Raw genomic sequence first — 19,980 nt, 5'->3', positions numbered from 1 at the left:
TTTGAAGTTTAAAACTGATTTAGTCATTTTCATTTGACAATTGAAAGGCTTCCAATCTGTGATTTAGGACCATAACGTACACTGTGGGCGGGACTTTCTGGTCACGCCCGCCTGAGGTCAATAGACCTTTTCAGTGGTCTGTCAAATTGTCCATCCTGCCCATGGTGCTTCCTGCAGTGGGTGGCAGCAGAAAATTTACCCCCGTGTTACCCAGGAATTATTCATATTATCTTGGTATCCTATTTATAATTTGTGTTCTCACTGACTTTACCTAGCAGCATTACTTTGTGGGAATAATTTCATTTAAGTCTAAACATGAATAATGTAACAGTATACTTCTGCGCGATCCTTTTTAATTCATCAACACAAATTACTTCCATTCTTTTCATTACGTGTTGCAGATTGCAATCCCCAGTACTTCATCCTAGCTTCATAAATTTTCTAGGTACAAATAAAGTTTTTACTTGATATCCTTCAAAAAACTTAACTCGGTGTTTGTCATAGTTTTTGTGGATACAATGTTAAATTCTCTCTCAGTATATCAAAACTGCAATAATACCAACAACTTGAATTTGATTTGATTTATTATTGTCACGTATTAGTATACAGTGAAAAGTATTGTTTCTTGCATGCTATACAGACAAAACATACCATACATAGGGAAGGAAAGAAGAGAATGCAGAATGTAGTGTTACAGTCATAGCTAGGGTGTGGAGAAAGATCAACTTAATGCGAGGTAGGTTCATTCAAAAGTCTGACAGCAGGGAAGAAGTTGTTCTTGAGTCAGTTAGTACGTGTCCTCAGACTTTTGTGTCTTTTTCCCGACGGAAGAAGGTGAAAGAGCGTATGCCCCGGGTGCGTTGGGCCCTTAATCATGCTGGCTGCTTTTCCGAGGCAATGGGAAGTGTAGACCTTGTCAGTGGGTGGGAGGCTGGTTTGAGTGATGGACTGGGCTTTGTTCACGACCATTTATAGTTTCTTGCAGTCTTGTACAGAGCAGGAGCCATACCAAGCTGTTATACAACCATAAAGGATATTTTCTATGGTGCCTCTGTAAAGGTTGGTGAGAGTCACAGTAGACATGCCAAATTTCCTTCGTCTTCTGAGAAAGTCGAGGCAGCAATGAAGTATCACATATACTTCACTATAATCCTGGTGGCCATGCTGTTGCATTGTTGATTCTTTTGGCAGGATTTACTGGTGAATGATTCATTTGTTACATATTTTGTATTTGTTTCCCCCTCATTTTTAAAAAAGATGCAACGTGTGCAGATATTCAGATTCAGATTTAACCATTATATGGTATGCCTAAGCAGCGAGAGCATGCATTAGGATGTGGCTAAACTCCAACACAATTCCTGCAAATCTTGTGCTCTCAGCAGGATTGAAAGTTGTTGGCATCTGTGCTTGTTGCAGTCACCTCTGTTACATTACCTCGTACACGAAAAGTGAAGTTTTAACAAATATATTGTAAAACTGTTGTGCTGTTGCTAGTTTTCTAGTTGTATAAATTACTTGTCTTCTCTCTGTCTTCCAGTTGTCAGCAGAGTCCTGGAGGTGACTGACTTGCCAGAGGGAATTAGTCGTACAGAAGCTGATAAACTTTTAAGTGAACTCTTTAAAGCTGGTGCCAAGATTCGGTGGCTGCGAGACACTCAGCCACATTGTGGTGGTGGTAGTGGCGATAGTAACGCAAACACAGAACACTCAAAACCTTCCAGTGACTTGGCGTCCATGTACACAATCATAGCGATATTTCCTTCAAAACCAGCTGCTCAGAATGCATTGTTGAAACAAAATAACTCCAGCAAATTCAAACTGAGAACAAGCAAGAAGCACTACGATTTTCACATTATGGAACGGGCTAGTTCTCAGTAGTAAATGCTGCACTGGACTTGCAGTCTCTTCCACTGTTTTTCCCTCCTCGATTGGGCTTGTATAATGGTTTCTGTTGACATATAGACTCCTGGAACGTTGGTGTTTTATGATCTAACAATTGAAGAAAACCAGTGATCCAGCAAAAAAGGCGATGAGTTTCCTAATTTATGTTCACCGTTGTCACAGCAAAGTATCTGAGCATATCACAAAGCAGCGTCTTTATATGGAGAATGCTGTAGAACCACAGTACAAATTTTATAGCCTTTTTGTTTTATATTTGTGAATCTTGTATCCAATCCAGAGCTCCATTGTACAGCAACTCTCATGTCGATGCCATCAGCCAATAATTACTCGCCTTAACAGGTTTTTACCCAGCACAACCAGCAAAAATACGAATTTGCTTGAAAAAAAAATCAAATAAACTAATTTGGAGAAGCCCAAAGTAGTGGGAAAGAAGTGTTTCATTATCTTTCTTGGCTGGTCACTAGTGATCTACAAAGAAGAATGTGTGAAAATAATGCCTTTAGATGCAGCCTGAAGATTTTGCAGTTTTGACACTTTGGATACAATGAGTTTGAAAATTAGTCCGCAATCCCTATTCTAGGTCAACTTCAGACTCAATAATTGGGCTCATAAATTTATTTGTGTGGACATTTTTTTTGTTGTTTTGAAGCCCCAAATTGCAATGTTTTTGTGTTACTTCTTAAATGCTGGACATTTGTTAGAAAGTTTGTGTTTTAAGTTCACCCAATATTAGGATCACTGGACATCAATATAATTGTTACATTATTGACATACAAACCTATCATTTCTTTTTGGTTGTGTGTAAATCCTGCCAGGCTGTACAATGTGTGCTGATGCAAGTTTTTTTCCCCCCTTTTTCAGTTCAAGGAAAAAAAAATAAATGTTTACAAATATATAAAAATACTCTTTGTACCTTATTTGGGTCATGCACACTTAATTATCTTTTTTGGGTGCTGACCGGTGACCTCAACTACTTGGCTGCTAAGTGACTCAAATATCTGTAGGTTCAGTATTTCAATTAAGTTGCCAACTTTGCTTACTGAACTGAAATTTGTAAATATAATTTATCCTTTTGCTTTAAGTTATATAAAAGTACTTGTTCGGAAGGGACCATTTTTTTTTCTATTTTAGAGTACATTGAAAAGCTGGCAATCTGGCCTGATCTCAGAATATTAGCAACTTTGCATATGGTGTGGTTTCAGTGCCACTTTCAACACAATGCACTTAATTCTTATCTGTTAACACTGTTGGTTGGCGAGGATAGATGTGATAAGGAATAGGTACTTGTGTGCAAACACTTAAGGATTATAAACTTGCTAGCAGAGATCATGGGACAAATAATTGCACTGTGGTGTTATCAACATTCTAACAAACCCAAACTCCCATTTAGTGAAACTCTGCTCCAAAGGATAGCATTGTTGAATCAGTTTTTGCTGATTTGTATGCTAAGTTTAGGACAAATTATAATTCATGCAGAATGAAGATTGGGAGACCATGTGAGGACACCATTGGAAAAGTCAAGTTTTGAGGGGATTACATCTTGAATGTGGGTTTCATCAGCAAAACGATGGTTTGGGATGGTGAGATAAAGGTGGAGGCAGGCTCTGTGGCAGAGATGAAAGCTTAGCCTTTTGCGGTAAGATTTGGAGTTTGAAGTTCAGTTTGGGATTAATCGGATCACTAGAACTGCATAAATTCAGTAGGGAGGGATAGAATTGAGGGTATGATTTGAAGGGTTTGATTGGAGTTAAATGAGGTGACTTGTAGTCTAGAAGTGAAGGACGAAGGTTGGAACTGTTGTATCCTGAGGCAACCATGTAGGACATAAGGAGATGCTATGCCAGCTGTGTTGGGATAAAACTGAGTTGAATTAAGTGTAGCATGTGCCACAGATGACAGGAGAAAGACTGGAAGAGAATGACAATTTGACTACATTGAACACAGTTGCTTGAGGAAGACCAGTGATAACGCACCATTGTTCCATTCATTCACTATACGGCTATCTTGCCATGAGCAGTGTGTTCACTATACCTTTGGTGCAGTCATTTACCAACATGTTGAAGATTTTAAACTATTCAACAAAATAATTAAAATTAAAAATATAAGGCAAGGATAGAAAAGTTCAACAGTGTCAGTTGAATGCCCTGCTAATGTGTTTTTTTAAAATTTGTTTTAAATCTGCCTTACAGAACGCGCTTTGCTTCTGGATTAAGATTTTCATGCATCAACTATGAAGTCACTGGCTACTTGCATGCACCATGACACTTGACGTCAAAATTTGCTCTGTAAATTTAGAGAGTAAATTTTGCTAAGCGGTATACATTGTAAAAGAAACACAGATGATTTTATAATTTTATCTCAGGGTTTTGTTGATATTAGATTAGGCTTTGCTCTTGAATTTATATAATTTTATGAATCCTTTACTGCAGTCACTGCCTATTAATCATTCACTGCTCACAAACTGTTGATATGTTGGTCACGGATAAGGTGACTGTGCTTCGCTTTCAGCATGGGTATCATGGTTTGCCCTTCTCTGCAGAATAAATGTGGCATACACATTGAATTATAATTTAAAGGGGAGTTCAAACCATTAATGAACAATGTCAGTAGCTCATTAATAGAATTCTCTGCTGGTATTCAGAACAAAGAGCAGTATTTTAAGAGAAGCTAGCTTTTAGCACTGGATTGTTTTATTACCTTTCAAATACTTTAATAAAGAATTCAATGGAAAAAATTGCAAGGGTTTCCCTTGTAAAAAGATTTGTCATGTTTTTCATGTTTTGACTGTGAACTGTGAAATGGGAAAATATCAGCAATGCACAGCATGCTACTCAGTTCCTGAAAGACAAAGGTCATTTGGCCATATTCTTTCTTGACTTGTTATCGTAAGGCTAGAGAAGTCCCCTATATAAACTACAAGAACAAATCTGATAATGTCCAAGAAAGTGCAATGGGAGAACGTTTACCAAGTATAACTGAAGGAGAAAATCTTACAGAAAACCATATTTTACATCGTCAAACATATTTACATATTGGACTAATTGGCACCACTCATAACGGGCCAACAATGCAGAGGGGCACCCCCGGATGGATATTCGATCGGGTCCCCCCCTGCACAGCTGAGAGACTCACGAATTTCAGAAACTGCGGGAGATCCCTAATCTGCCTAGCAACAGCCTGTAGCTGCATTTTAAACTGGTCAAGGACGATCAAGATCCCTATGAAACGAGACACAGAGTGGGTTATCAAAACCAAGCTATCACTGAAACATTACTAATTCGGCCAAGGCAGACATAAAAATCTGATAAACCAAGATATAAGAATAAAAGGTTAGAATGAAGTACTCCAGACATCCAACAAGACAGGATAACATTAACACTCAATCTCACAAGCAGGAAACACAGACACGGGACAATAGGATCAAATTCAAATAAGGGGACACATAAAGATGATAATGGGAAACGCATTTAGACACCGGGGCAGGACCAAGTAATCCCATTAACACGAACACACACCATACAAATGCAAATTGACAAGCCTCCCAGAGAACTTCCTGACCTGACAGACCACTTTATACATATTGTAAAAAGATGCATAATCAAATGTTCCCGCTCAAATTTGGAGCCCTATAAAGATCCAGGGCTGATGTAATCCAATTGAGATCAACGTGGCCAAGCCACTGTTTCTGAGCTGGCTACGGGGGTCTCCCTAGGATCCTAGTAAATTGTACAATAAAGACACGCTTTGAACCTTGATTTGCGACTCGGCTTCTATTCTGTGCTGGTCAGGGATTTTTCCCTACAACAAAATGGCGTAGTCACGGCAGGATTTGATATCTGACTTCTGACTGATGGCCACAGTTTGAAAGTCGGGATCAAATTTAAACGAATCTGATACAAATCCAGAGCAGTCAGAGGCGAGTGCAGGTCTCCGTTCAAAGTGAGGTACCTTTAAGGGTTAGGGTTTGTCTGTTTTGAGTATTGTTGTCTTGTAGAACTGTATAATCTTGCCTAAGTTTTAAATTGAAACAGAAGTCCGCACTAAAGAGGTACAGGTCAGAACAACCGCGTGGAAGAAGGTAAGTAACTGTTAACTTTAATAGGAGTAAAGGACCAAAGGTAAAGATAACAGGTTTTGGGCTATTTGATAACAAAGAATTAAGACTAATATAAAGATAAGTACCGCATGCAGAACTAATTGGTGTAACTAACCCAGGATTGTAAATGAAACCGCTGTCTGTGCCAAGGCAATAGGACAAGGGAGTGCTTGACTCAAGGTGCCCTACCCTAAACTGGACGTTAAGAGGAGAAATCTCCCACGCTAAGGTTGGGTTTTGAAGCGGGCGCTAAGAGGGACAGGCACTCAGGGTGCAAGGCACGGACAGTGTAAATCGGGTAACAACACTGACTCTGAAGGGACGAACAACCTCAGAGTCGATACAGTTACTAACTATAACAGGGGCTTTGATAACAGAGTACAGGTGTGTAAGTGTTGAGGAAAAGTGGACCCGATCCATCCTGACCAAGAGACACGACGACGGAGGATCCATTAGGGACCCGGGCGGAGTTTGATAACCTTGTTCGTCTGTAGGGAACACCACAGCCCATAGCAGGATACCCGGTTTTGGGGGGTAACGGATCAACCCTGCTAGTGGGGGTGGTGGCCGAGCGGGAGGCGTTGTACTTAGAGGGGCTGGGAACAGGGGCGGACAAACCCACTAAACAACCAGCACACATCCCAATAAGACAACACAAAATAGTCCAAGCGTGAGGTGTCAGGAATAGTTGGGGGAGCCCAGGGGAAAGAGACCCACTGGAACCTCACTACGAGAACCTACAGCAATACAGACGGTGCTGGGGCAGTATCAGTGACAGGAGATAAGGGAGAGAGTTGAGGCACTTTTACTGTAGCAGCCAGCATACGGGGGTTGCAGGACTGCTAGACAGAAAAATGGCAGACCACGTTGTTAAGGGAGAAACTGCAGTAGCTCTCATTTTGAAGTATCTGTTAGCCAGAGAAGCGATTGTTGCAAAGATGAAACGGAATGGGTGGAACGCATCACAAACTTTAGAAGATCAAAGAAAGTGGGTAGACGGAGTTAAACGGGACAAAACAAAAGTAATGGGAGTAATATTAGTGACCCAGTTAGCTGGACTAATTGAGGAAGTAAATGCCTCTATGGAGGAGAGACACAAAGAGACAGAGCAAATTAAAGTATTACAGGAGAGAGTGAGGGAATTAGAATACAGAAACCACACTGCGGAGATAACGCAGAGATCAGAGGAAACGGACCCTCGGCGCCCATACGAGTCAGTGCAGAAACATACAGCCACTCCAGCATCAAAAGAAAACATAGACAATTATAATCTAGCGCCAGTCACGAGAGGAGGGACGTTAGCACAACCAAAGGCAACCTATAAGCCTTTTACGCCAGGGGAAAGGCAGCAGATGGATAGGAGAGATCTTAGTTTTTGTATTTCAGTGTGTTTGTGAGATCTGGTAGCTTGTCGAATGTAGGTGGTTGTTGTAGTAATTAGATTGAGAGCAGGGAGCTCTTTGTTCCTGTGGAATGTTTGCTACAGGCAGTAGGTGCAGTACATTGCACCTTGGTTTAGCCTCAGGGGGGCTGGGAGAGTGTTAAAACTGTAAAGATTCAAGTGATAGGATTTCTTGAATTTACTTCTGCTTTGAGTCAATTACAGTTTGGAAGAAAGAAGAATAAAAGCGATTGTCTTAATCAATGTTCAGTATTCTCTTTGAATGTTTTACACTCATCCCAGTCTGAAATGATAAGTTTGAATGAAAAAGGATGTACTGTGGAATGACTTTTGGAAGCTTCCATGTGTGTGTCTGTGTGTGTTTAAACAAAGTGGTTGCGTGGATGCTTTGTTGTTGTTTGTTTTAATGTTAAGAAAGGATTTAAACCTTGGAAGGAAGCATGTGCTCTTTCCTTTGTCTTGAAGTAGAAATTATAAGAGTTAGTTGAGGAGTTAAGAGAAGAAAATAAGTTATTTTGTGGAAAGGTAGAAAAGCAGGAACAAAAGACTGAGGTCTATGAATCAGTTTAAAGTGTATCAAGTCAGTGAAATACAGTATTAATCGCAGAATATCGCGATTTGCGAACGTCAGATAGTTTAGTATTCTGAACTAGTTAAAATTATGTACTGCCGTCGGAATTTCATGAGCCATCAAGGTTCAAGGTTTGCCAAATATAAAAGCACTGCAAAGCTTAAAACCTAGCCAGTTAAGAAACCAAAATGTTCCTAATCAAATAACTGGTATGTATTGTACCTGCTTTGATTTTGATTCGGCGCCTGTTACTTTTCCTAGAGTGCGGGGGTTTCGATCTGGAGCTCAGTTTAAAAAAAGAAACGGCTTAAATTAAAAGGGTTTGGATATCACGGGTACGATGTGTAAAGTGGTATGATACAACTGCCGCTTGATTATTTTTATTATACAGTATAGCACTGCCATATAGACACAAGAATAACATCAAATCCTGAAAAGCCTTAACCAACTTTGTATGATGTATTCATATACTATATTGAATATTGATAAAGACATAATTATTTTGTGAAGTACTGTGGTGCGGCACTTGCACGCAAACAAATGATCAAATTAGAGATGGTGTAAGAGTACATCATATAAAGATCGGAGCTGTATGGCATGTGATTTTAATGGGGAAAGCGATGTCTTTTGATAAGATTACAGACAAATGAATGGATGTCCAATTGCAGCCAAAAAAGGCCAGTACAAAGTGTTATTTAATTCACACTAAGCTTGCTATGGATGGGGGATGCCAATTCCAAGTTGATTCGGACCAGGGAACACATTTCACAGGAAAGGTTCTGAAAAACATTTGCCAACTATTAGGAATAAAACAAAATTTCACATCCCCTATCACCCACAAAGTTCCGGGATGGTGGAGAGGATGAATCGGACTCTAAAAATAACAATGGCAAAAGCAATGCAATCCTCAGGTAGAAATTGGACAGAAGTCCTACCTGCAGTTCTGATGAGGCTTAGGGCGACCACAAATCGAACTACCGGCTTGACTCCATACGAGCTGATGACCGGGCGAGCAATGCACTTACCCGAAAACATTATTACAGGCTGGACAGATGTGGGTCCGATAAAAGATAGGATCCGACAATACATCCGAGACCTTAGCACCCAATTGAAGGGGATGCGCCGGTCCGTAATTTCTAATCAGGCACAGGTCGACGCAGAGGGGGACTCAGAAATATTACCAGAAGTCCCAAAGGCCGGGAGCCGGGTATTAACAAAAGTGCTTCCTGCAAAACCAGGATTTGCCCCAAGATGGCACGGACCTTACGAGGTCATTATTAGCGGAGATACCTGTGCCTGTATAGATATAAGGGGACAAGGGGTCTGGAAACACTGGACCCAATTGAAACTATATGAGGACAAATGAACTAAAAAATACCGTTTTGCTCATTCAACTTCCACAGGAACCAGGACCAGATCTACTATCAAGACGTCGGAACCAACTACTTTTAATTTAATTGCCTGTTTATTTTCTGTATATACTGTAATTGTAAAATACTGTTGAAGAGAAAAAAAAAAAGAGCGATATGGGAACAGGGACATATCTGATAATAACCCTGACCATTGTAAATACACTCCAACATATGGGGGTTAGGGGAGCAGAACCACCAATCATGGAAGGAAACCTATTCCTGAAAACACACATCCAGATCTATGGGAATAGGACCGCTTGTTACCCCTCAGCGCGATCAGTAAACTCCCTATTCATCGCAACACCAGGGTGGCTCCCACAAGAGTTATTCACTATTGACACATCGGGGGCACCCTGCAAAGAACATATTGGGTACTTTAAGCAAGGGATACAAGGAAGGTGTGTAGAGCTCACTGAGCCGGGAATTCTAAGGGGGACGGGACCCCAACCGGAGGAGACACTTGGGAACTACCCACAATGTTTTAAGGAAGAGGGATGGGGGTGCGTGCATGCCTTTGTCCCTAAAAATGATTCGTGCGCTGAGGCACATTGTGCTCTCCAGGAGTGCCGGGTCCGGGAAGGACACTTCACCTGTGACTGCAAGCAACAGAAATGCATTGCAGTCACCGCGGGTAGGCAGCTTATGTGTGGCAAGTGCAACAGCACCCACGTCAGCTCAGCCTCAGGGACATATCCATTTGATTCTCACCAAGAGGTACAATCAAGTGGACAGTCCAGGGGGAGGGAAGGTTCCACAAGATGGGGCCATGCGGTCAAACGACCCCGGGGTAATGCATGTTATCGGGTTAAAGACGGGTACGTGTTTTTATTTAAAAATGTATATATGACGGCCACAGACAGGCCTCCAAGGTTCTTTTCCGTAGGGACAATCAGACCTCTCACGGTTCCATGCCCAAGTGAGGGGCATGTCCAGAAACGCATAGTGACCAGGGCCATCAGCGCAGAATTTTGCTCCGACTGGCAGGCCCCTGTCACACTAGGGTCTTCTTTAGGATATGGATTTCTGGGGACACTATCCCTGGGAGGCGCCGCAGGGGTGATCAGTGCCAGTAATAGGAACTTCTTCATATGTGGACTGACCATTTTAGGAAACAACACCCTACAAGCATTAGGCGCAATTGACCAAGAACTCGCAGAACTCAGACTATACACACAACAAACAAGATATGCGGTGGACTATCAGCTAGCCAGACAAGGGGGGGTATGCACCATCATCAAGGACAAATGCATCACATACGTACACGACGAGACACTAAACATAACAGCAGCCATGTCCGGGATACAAAAGCAATTGGATAACTTTAAACAGGGGTTAACAGGGACTGATGGGTGGTTAGGATGGCTGTTTAACACCGTTTGGGGAGCATATATTATGAAGGGATTAATCCTAGTAGTAGCCATCCTGTTCACAGTCTGCCTTGGCCTAACCTGTATTAAAGTGATATGTGCAAATATTACATCAAGAATGCTACCCACTGCCAGTATCCAGATGCAAGAACTTAACAACGATACAGAAGAAGAGGAGCAACGACAAGGACAACAGCTGTACAAATCACTGTTCCTCTGAAGGTCGTCCATGGGGGGTCAGCCATGAATGGCACCCCCTGGACGAGAGGAGGGACTGAAGGAGAAAATCTTACAGAAAACCATATTTTACATCGTCAAACATATTTACATATTGGACTAATTGGCACCACTCATAACGGGCCAACAATGCAGAGGGGCACCCCCGGATGGATATTCGATCGGGTCCCCCCCTGCACAGCTGAGAGACTCACGAATTTCAGAAACTGCGGGAGATCCCTAATCTGCCTAGCAACAGCCTGTAGCTGCATTTTAAACTGGTCAAGGACGATCAAGATCCCTATGAAACGAGACACAGAGTGGGTTATCAAAACCAAGCTATCACTGAAACATTACTAATTCGGCCAAGGCAGACATAAAAATCTGATAAACCAAGATATAAGAATAAAAGGTTAGAATGAAGTACTCCAGACATCCAACAAGACAGGATAACATTAACACTCAATCTCACAAGCAGGAAACACAGACACGGGACAATAGGATCAAATTCAAATAAGGGGACACATAAAGATGATAATGGGAAACGCATTTAGACACCGGGGCAGGACCAAGTAATCCCATTAACACGAACACACACCATACAAATGCAAATTGACAAGCCTCCCAGAGAACTTCCTGACCTGACAGACCACTTTATACATATTGTAAAAAGATGCATAATCAAATGTTCCCGCTCAAATTTGGAGCCCTATAAAGATCCAGGGCTGATGTAATCCAATTGAGATCAACGTGGCCAAGCCACTGTTTCTGAGCTGGCTACGGGGGTCTCCCTAGGATCCTAGTAAATTGTACAATAAAGACACGCTTTGAACCTTGATTTGCGACTCGGCTTCTATTCTGTGCTGGTCAGGGATTTTTCCCTACAACATAACCAAGAATCAAGTCTTAATTAGCTGTCCTTTTATTTGAAGTGATGACAAATTGTTACAAAAATCACCTCAGACTGAAGTTCAATTTTCTGACATTTAAATGAGCAGATTTAGAATGGCAAGAGTAAAGTACACTTGGCTCAAAATTGGAAGAGAATGGAACATAGCAATGTATATGGGTACATGGCCATTGAAATAAGTTCAATCTGGTAACATTAATTTTGTCCACTAAAACATTAGATGGAGAATAATATAGCTGTTTTGTGTGTTTCACCATCTGTTGTGTGTTATTTGGGCCTATGTAAGAAGTCAATCTCTATGTAAGGAGTATTTTTTAACTATATAGTTGAGAGCTTTTTGCAAACTTGTGCATTTTTGTTGATTTGTTTGTGGGATTGCATTGCTCTACCTGCAGCATGTTGCTTCCGCTGCTTAGTCATAGATCACCTGGTCCAGGTGAGGCACATCGAAGATAGTTGAGAGAAGGTAGGATGGATGCAAGTTATGCATTGACCGTAATCTTTACTCCTCCTTGATTATTGAAGATTTGCCAGAAGAATGAAGGATTGCAAATGCATTTTTTAAATAAAGGAGGATAAAGCACTAGGCAGTTTAGCATTAGTGCTGCGGTAACTACCAGAGACCATTATCATAATTCATTCTCACCTGGAGAAACATAGGTTAATAAGGAGCAGCCAGCACAGACTTGTTAAAAGCAAATCGTTATTTGACAGTAATATAGAGAACTGATAATGCTAATGTATCCTGTATGTACACTTGGAAAAAAATAATTTTGACGGGAGGTCGAAGGAAATTACTTTCTCGGGCAACTGGGCTGGTAACTTGTCAGAGATTTAAAATCAGTGATAAAATAACAAGTGAAAATGAGACGGAATATCTTTATGCATTGGATTGCCCATGTCTGGAACACAACTGGGAGGGATGTTGGGACTGTTATAGATGGGAAATTTCAAAAGACAATTTAACGTGTATTTGAAAGGGGCAATTTTTTTCAGGGTTATGGGGAAAAGCCTGGGGTGTGGATCTTAATTAGATAGTTATTTCAAGAGCCAGCACAGGTTGATGGTCTCCTTCTGTGCTTTAAGATTCTATGATTCAGCGTATATGTGGTTCTGTGTTAAAGCTTCCCCAAGTGGACAGCTCATTTCCAGGTACATCTACTCTTTTTTGTTTATTTTTTTTGCAGATGGAATAAAATTTTGGTAAGTGTGAAATCATTCACTTTTGCAGAAATAATGAAAAAAACTTTTTAAATGGTGAGATACTGGGAGTCATGATGTGGAGATGCCGGCGTTGGACTGGGGTAAACACAGTAAGAAGTTTAACAACACCAGGTTAAAGTCCAACAGGTTTATTTGGTAGCAAATACCATCATGGTATTTGCTACCAAATAAACCTGTTGGACTTTAACCTGGTGTTGTGAGACTTCTTACTGAGATACTGGGAGCCATTGGTATTCAGATGGATCTGGGTGCCTTTGTATATAAATCATAAAGTTAACATGCATGTAAAGCAAGCAATTAAGGCAAATTTTAGGTTGACCTTTTATTATAAAAGAATTTGAGTATAAGCATAAATAAATCCTACTATTATGTAAGGACTTGGTATGGTCATACCTGGAGTTTTTGCTTCCTTACCTAAAGGATGTACTTGTCTTACAGGAAATACAACGAATGTTCACCTGACTGGGTTGAGAGTATTGTCCTAAGCAGAGGAATTAGTAGATTAGGCTTGCATTCTCCAGAATTTAGAGGATTGAGAGGTGATTTAATTGTGAAAAATATAGAATTTGGGCTATGGAAACTAGAACACAGCCTCGGCATAAACAATTCGCAATTTAGAACTGAAGTAAGGGATTTCTTCAAAGGTTTGCAAATCTTTGGGATTCTGTAGCCCAGGGAGCTATAAATGCTCAGTTGTTGAGCATATTCAATGGAGATATAGATACATTTCTGGCTATTAGGGCATATGGGGATGCAGTGGGAAAGTGGAGGTAGAAGATCAGCCATGGTCTGAATGAATAGTGAAAGAAGGTTCAAAGGGTCAAAACTCTTGCTTCTATTTCTTGTATTTCCATTCCTTTCTATGTCTTTGAAGGTAGTCGGTCAAGTGAAAAAGACTGTTAAAATGGCTTGGAGGATCTTCTGCTTTCCTAACAGAGGCATAGTTCCATTAACCTCTGCTCTAAGGAGAACAATCTTCTCTCTTCTCTCCACATAACTGAAGTCGTTCATCCATGGTGCCATTCGAATAGATCTCCTCTGTATCTTCGCTAAGCCCTTGGTTATCATTTCAAAAGTGTGCCCGAAATAGCTACAATATTCAAGTTGGACCTAAACCAATCTTTTGCAAAAGTATAGCAAAACTTACTTCCTTTTGAACTCTAGGCCTCTTTTTTTGGCTATCATAAATGAATCTGTTTAATAGGCTTCTCGACTTCAAAGACTGTTGTGTATTCACGCTCAAGTCTCTATTTGTACACCTCCTTTAAACATGTACCATTTCAAAGAATCCCTACAGTGCAGAAGGAGGCCATTCTGCCTGTAGAGCCTGCACCAACAACAATTCCACCCAGGCCCTATCCATGTACCTGCATATATTTGTGCTAATCTCCCTGATGCTAAAGGGCAATTTAGCATAGGCTGTAAAAAAGGATAGGAAGAGTAGGATTCGAGAACTGTGGATAACCAGGGAAATTGAGGGATTGGTCAAAAAGAAGAGAGGCGTACGTTAGGTCCAGACAGCTAAAAACGGAGGGAGCTCTGGAGGAGTACAAAGAAAGTAGGAAAGAACTCAAACGAGGAATTAGAAGGGCAAAAAGGGGTCACGAAATGTCCTTGGCAGACAGGATTAAGGAGAATCCCAAGGCATTTTATTCATATGTTAGGAACAAAAGGGAAAAAATCGGACCTCTCAGGGACAAAAGTGGGGAATTATGCTTAGAGCCCAAAGAAGTAGGGGAGATCCTAAATGAATACTTTGCGTCGGTATTCACAAAGGAGAGGGATGTGTTGACTGGGAGTGTCTCGGAGGAGTGTGTTGAGAAAATCTCCATTACAAGGAAGTGTTAGGTTTTTTAGGGAATATAAAGACTGACAAATCCCCAGGGCCTGATGGAATCTATCCAAGGCTGCTCAGGGAGACGAGAGGTGAAATCACTGGGCCTCTGACGCAAATCTTTGTCTCGTCACTGGACACAGGTGAGGTCATGATGTGGAGATGCCGGCGTTGGACTGGGGTAAACACAGTAAGAAGTTTAACAACACCAGGTTAAAGTCCAACAGGTTTATTTGGTAGCAAAAGCCACACAAGCTTTCGGAGCTCCAAGCCCCTTCTTCAGGTGAGTGGGAATTCTGTTCACAATTCTGTTAAACTTCTTACTGTGTTTACCCCAGTCCAACGCCAGTATCTCCACATCATGACTACCATCGACACCGCAAACTGCCGGCTCCAAGTGGAGTCTTTATATACCCTGTTTGTGAACAGAATTCCCACTCACCTGAAGAAGGGGCTTGGAGCTCCGAAAGCTTGTGTGGCTTTTGCTACCAAATAAACCTGTTGGACTTTAACCTGGTACATAGAACATAGAACAGTACAGCACAGAACAGGCCCTTCGGCCCACGATGTTGTGCCGAGCTGGTGTTGTTAAACTTCTCACAGGTGAGGTCCCAAAGGATTGGAGGATAGCTAATGTGGTCCCGTTATTTAAGAAGGGTAGGAAGGATAACCCGGGAAATTATAGGCCGGTGAGCTTGACGTCCGTGGTGGGGAAGTTGTTGGAGAGGATTCTTAGAGATAGGATGTATGCGCATTTAGAAAGGAATAAACTCATTAACGATAACATGGTTTTGTGAGAGGGAGGTCATGCCTCACTAACCTGGTGGTGTTTTTTGAAGAAGTGACTAGAATGATTGATGAAAGAATGGCCGTGGATGTCGTCTATATGGACTTTAGTAAAGCGTTTGACAAAGTCCCTCATGGTAGGTTGGTGCAAAAGGTTGGGTCTCATGGGATAAAGGGGGAGGTGGCTAGATGGATGGAGAACTGGCTTGGTCACAGAAGACAGAGGGTGGTAGTGAGTCTTTTTCTGGCTGGATGCCTGTGACTAGTGGTGTTCCGCAGGGCTCTGTATTGGGGCCTCTGCTGTTTGTGATTTATATAAACGATCTGGAAGATGGTGTAACTGGGGTGGTCAGTAAGTTTGCGGACAACACGAAAATGGCTGGACTTGCAGATAGTGAGGAACATTGTCAGAGGCTACAGAAGGATATAGATAGGCTGGAAATTTGGGCAAAGAAGTGGCAGATGGAGTTCAATCCAGATAAATGCGAAGTGATGCATTTTGGTAGAACTAACGTAGGGGGGAGCTATACGATGAATGGCAGAACCATAAAGGGTGTAGATACGCAGAGGGACCTGGGTGTGCAAGTCCACAGATCCTTGAAGGTGACGTCACAGGTGGAGAAGGTAGTGAATAAGGCATATGGCATGCTTGCCTTTATAGGACGGGGCATAGAGTATAAAAGTTGGGGTCTGATGTTGCAATTGTATAGAACGTTGGTTTGGCCGCATTTGGAATACTGCGCCCAGTTCTGGTCGCCACACTACCAGAAGGATGTGGAGGCTTTAGAGAGAGTGCAGAGGAGGTTTACCCAGGATGTTGCCTGGTATGGAAGGGCTTAGTTATGAGGAGAGATTGGGTAAACGGGGTTGTTCTCACTGGAAAGACGGAGGATGAGGGGTGACCTAATAGAGGTGCATAAAATTATGAAAGGCATAGATAGGGTGAATGGTGGGAAGCTTTTTCCCAGGTCGGTGGTGACGTTCATGAGGGGTCATAGGTTCAAGGTGAGGGGGGGGAGGTTTAACACGGATATCAGAAGGACGTATTTTACACAGAGGGTGGTGGGGGTCTGGAATGCGCTGCCGGGCAAGGTGGTGGAGGCGGACACACTGGGAACGTTTAAGACTTATCTAGATAGCCACATGAACGGAGTGGGAATGGAGGGATACAAAAGAATTATCTAGTTTGGACCAGGGAGCAGCGCGGGCTTGGAGGGCCGAAGGGCTTGTTCCTCTGCTGTACTGTTCTTTGTAACACATCCTTGGAATGCAGGTTAAGTTGATTGTCCTAAGAGAAGGAAGTAGTAGGTTACTGTCTCAACAAATTTACTTTATACCGTCTCTTGTTCTTCCTACCAAAATGAATCTTAAAATTTCCTCGGTTAAATTTAATCTGTTTTCGAGTCTGCCCATTTCAACCTCCATCTCTTCCTGGGGTTTGATGAACTTCTTCTCAGTGATTGCTACATTTCTGAAATTTGAGTTATCATAGAATCCTACAGTGCAGAAGGAGGCCATTCGGCCATAACCCTGACACTAAGGGGCAATTTAACATGACCAATCCACCTGACCTGCACATCTTTGGACTGTGGGAGGAAACCGGAGCACCTGGAGGAAACCCACGCAGACACAGGGAGAACGTGCAAACTCCACAGTGAGCTGGGAACTGAACCTGGGTTCCTGGTGCTGTGAAGCAGCAATGCTAACCACTGTGCCACCGTACTGCCCCTAGTCATTAGCAAACTAATGTAAATGAAGCAATGGTCCAAAACTTTACCCGTTGGAACATTTCTGGCCAGTACGATATGCCTTATAATACTATCTTGTCCTATTTGAATTATTAGCTCTTATTTTTTTCAAGTTTGAACAAATTTTGGCCCAGAATCTGGGCTGCCCTCTGATTACGGAGCGTATCCCTTTTTTTTGAGTAGGAGACCATGGGCGGAATTTTCCTATCTCTCAACTCCTCCATGGACAGGTCCGTTGACCTCGGGCGGGATTTTCCGGCGAGTTCGGCCGGAAGATCCCGCCCCAGATTTCCACTGGTTTACTCCACACGGATATGACCATATAAGGGATTTTCTTCTGGATTATCAGACTGACTTTGAGGAATCCACCGCACTGACTGTTTCACTCTCTATCGGCGACAGGATGGGGGTCTGATGCCATTGGCCGGCCATGACGCTATCCGGAGCAAGCGCCCGATGACGCCACGAGGGAACCGGAAGCTGGAAATCCGCTTTTGTCGTCGCTCTGGCCGTGAGCGGGCGCAGGCGCGGTAGCGGACTTGAAATGAGCAGCCCCTGCCTAGGGGTGATTGACGGTCACAAGGCCCGCCTCCTCTGTGTGATTGACGGTCACAGGACCCGCCTCCTCTGGGTGATTGACGGTCACAAGGCCCGCCTCCTCTGTGTGATTGACGGTCACAGGACCCGCCTCCCCAGGGGTCATTGATGGTCACTGTGCCCACTTCCCCGGTGATTGTCAGCGAGAGGGCCCGCCTCCCCCGTTTGATTGGAGGACTCAGGGCCCGCCTCCCCGGGTGACTGACATGCCCAGGACCCGCCTTCCCGGGTGATTGACAGGTCCAGGATCCGCCTTCCTGGGTGATTGACAGGCCCGGGACCCGCCTCCTCGGGTGACTGACAGGCCTGGGACCCGCCTCCCCGGGTAACTGACAGGCCCGGGACCCACCTCCCGGGTGTTTGACGGACCCGGGACCCACTTCCCCGGGTGACTGACAGGCCCGTTGACCCGCCTCCCCGGCTGATTGACAGGCCCAGGACCCGCCTCCCCGGGTGACTGACAGGCCCGTTGACCCGCCTCCCCGGGTGACTGACGGCGCTGAGGCGAGTGTGACTGGTGCAAGGTGGGGGCGGTGCGTCACTGCTGTTGTGAAGGGGTGAGGGAGCGGTGGTGGTGGCGGAAAGCCTGAGCGGAGTTGGATCGGGTTGGGTGAGCAGAGAGAGAGAGAAAGACAGCACGATGCGCTGGTTCAACGGCACCATTCCCGACGCCATCGCTTTCGCCAAGCAACACAACGCGGTTTTCATAGTTTTTATCCGAGGTATGGAGAGTGGGGGGGGGGGGCGGGGGAGTCACTGGGGCCTCGCTGGGCCTCGCTGAAAAGCAGCCTTGTCATTCCGGCTTCAAGCTGCCCTTGGAGCCGGAGCTCAGGCTGGACACGTCACCTCTAGCATCCCTTCTAAAATGTTCACCAGACTGGCCACTCTTAACAGCCTCTCCTCCTCCTTTATCAGCAAACAGCCCCCCGCTGTGTCACTGGGTATTTAAAGAGACAACCGTCCTCACAATTTACAGACATTGTTTTGCAAGGCTGTGATTTTGACTGAAACGTTGTTGTGGGTTATGCTATCTGGATATTCCCAAACCACACTGGCCATTTAAAAGGGCAGTGTGTTTGGTAAACTTCAGAAAATAACCTGATGGATGGATGGAAGGGCCGAGTGTGTGCCTCAATTGTTTTGTTGTCCACAAATCAGACAATGGTGTACTTGTCTGTGCGTCACTGTCTCGTATCGACAGATAAACATTAAAGTTTGCTAAGTTTTTTTCTTCAATGAAGGTGATGACTCTTGAAAGATCCAACCTCATCTTTCACATAGCATCTGTATCTCTCCCTTCATCTGTCAAAAAGACAAATTTTTTAAAGTCAGTTTGCAGGCATGTGTACCTTTTTAAAGCTCTTCTGTAAATCGTGTGTCAAAGGGCCACCTTATACAGCTCCCCACCTCCCTTTCCCCCCCACCAAGTTGGAGTCAAAAGTAATTCCTTGTTCCTTTAGAAGTGTGATCTTACAATCGTAGCTAGATATTTTGAGGATTCAATCTTGAAACTTTCAAGGCCAAATACTTCTCTTAAAGCAGACATATGTACCCACATAAATCCATGTTTAAAGTTTGTATATGTCATAGGTCCAAAGTTCTTTATTCTCCTGCTGTTCTCATCTTTTTGCTCACACAAATGCAGAATTTTCAGTTCATGTTCTGATGTATCCCATGGTCTCTGAAGCCACTTTTGACCCATGACCTGTTTCTTTTTGTTAGTCAACAAATGACAAATATGGTAGACTCAGCAAGGAGAGTAAAATTGTTTAAAGATGATAAGCTTACATTTAAATATTATTCCACAATGTCTGTGCAAAATGTAGTTACACTTGTTGCTTTCCAGAAGACTATAAATATATTTGCATTAGTATGTTTGACTAAGTAATTTTGTACATACGTACATTGTGTACTT

General features: G+C 43.0%; 2 protein-coding genes across 44 annotated transcripts in view; both read left to right on the top strand.

Annotated features, from left to right (window-relative positions):
* Positions 1-4,655, top strand: part of r3hdm1 (R3H domain containing 1) — a 132,105-nt gene extending 127,450 nt beyond the window's left edge. For 35 of the 43 annotated variants that reach the window (XM_078228067.1, XM_078228069.1, XM_078228098.1 and 32 more), the window contains one exon: positions 1,538-4,655. In XM_078228067.1, the coding sequence (XP_078084193.1) occupies positions 1,538-1,878 (341 nt within the window). In that variant the 3' untranslated portion in view covers positions 1,879-4,655. The remainder of the gene's footprint in view (positions 1-1,537) is intronic. The other 8 variants (XM_078228092.1, XM_078228091.1, XM_078228093.1 and 5 more) reach the window with 3 other exon arrangements.
* A 13,894-nt stretch (positions 4,656-18,549) lies between these two features.
* ubxn4 (UBX domain protein 4) overlaps positions 18,550-19,980 on the top strand; it is a 42,147-nt gene continuing 40,716 nt past the window's right edge. Inside the window, exon 1 of the mRNA XM_078228048.1 lies at positions 18,550-18,787. Coding sequence (XP_078084174.1) covers positions 18,706-18,787 — 82 coding nt within the window. The 5' untranslated portion in view covers positions 18,550-18,705. The remainder of the gene's footprint in view (positions 18,788-19,980) is intronic.

This window comes from Mustelus asterias, chromosome 14 (genome assembly GCF_964213995.1).
Source record: "Mustelus asterias chromosome 14, sMusAst1.hap1.1, whole genome shotgun sequence".
Taxonomy (NCBI): domain Eukaryota; kingdom Metazoa; phylum Chordata; class Chondrichthyes; order Carcharhiniformes; family Triakidae; genus Mustelus; species Mustelus asterias.
This window is presented reverse-complemented; position numbering and strand designations above follow the sequence as displayed.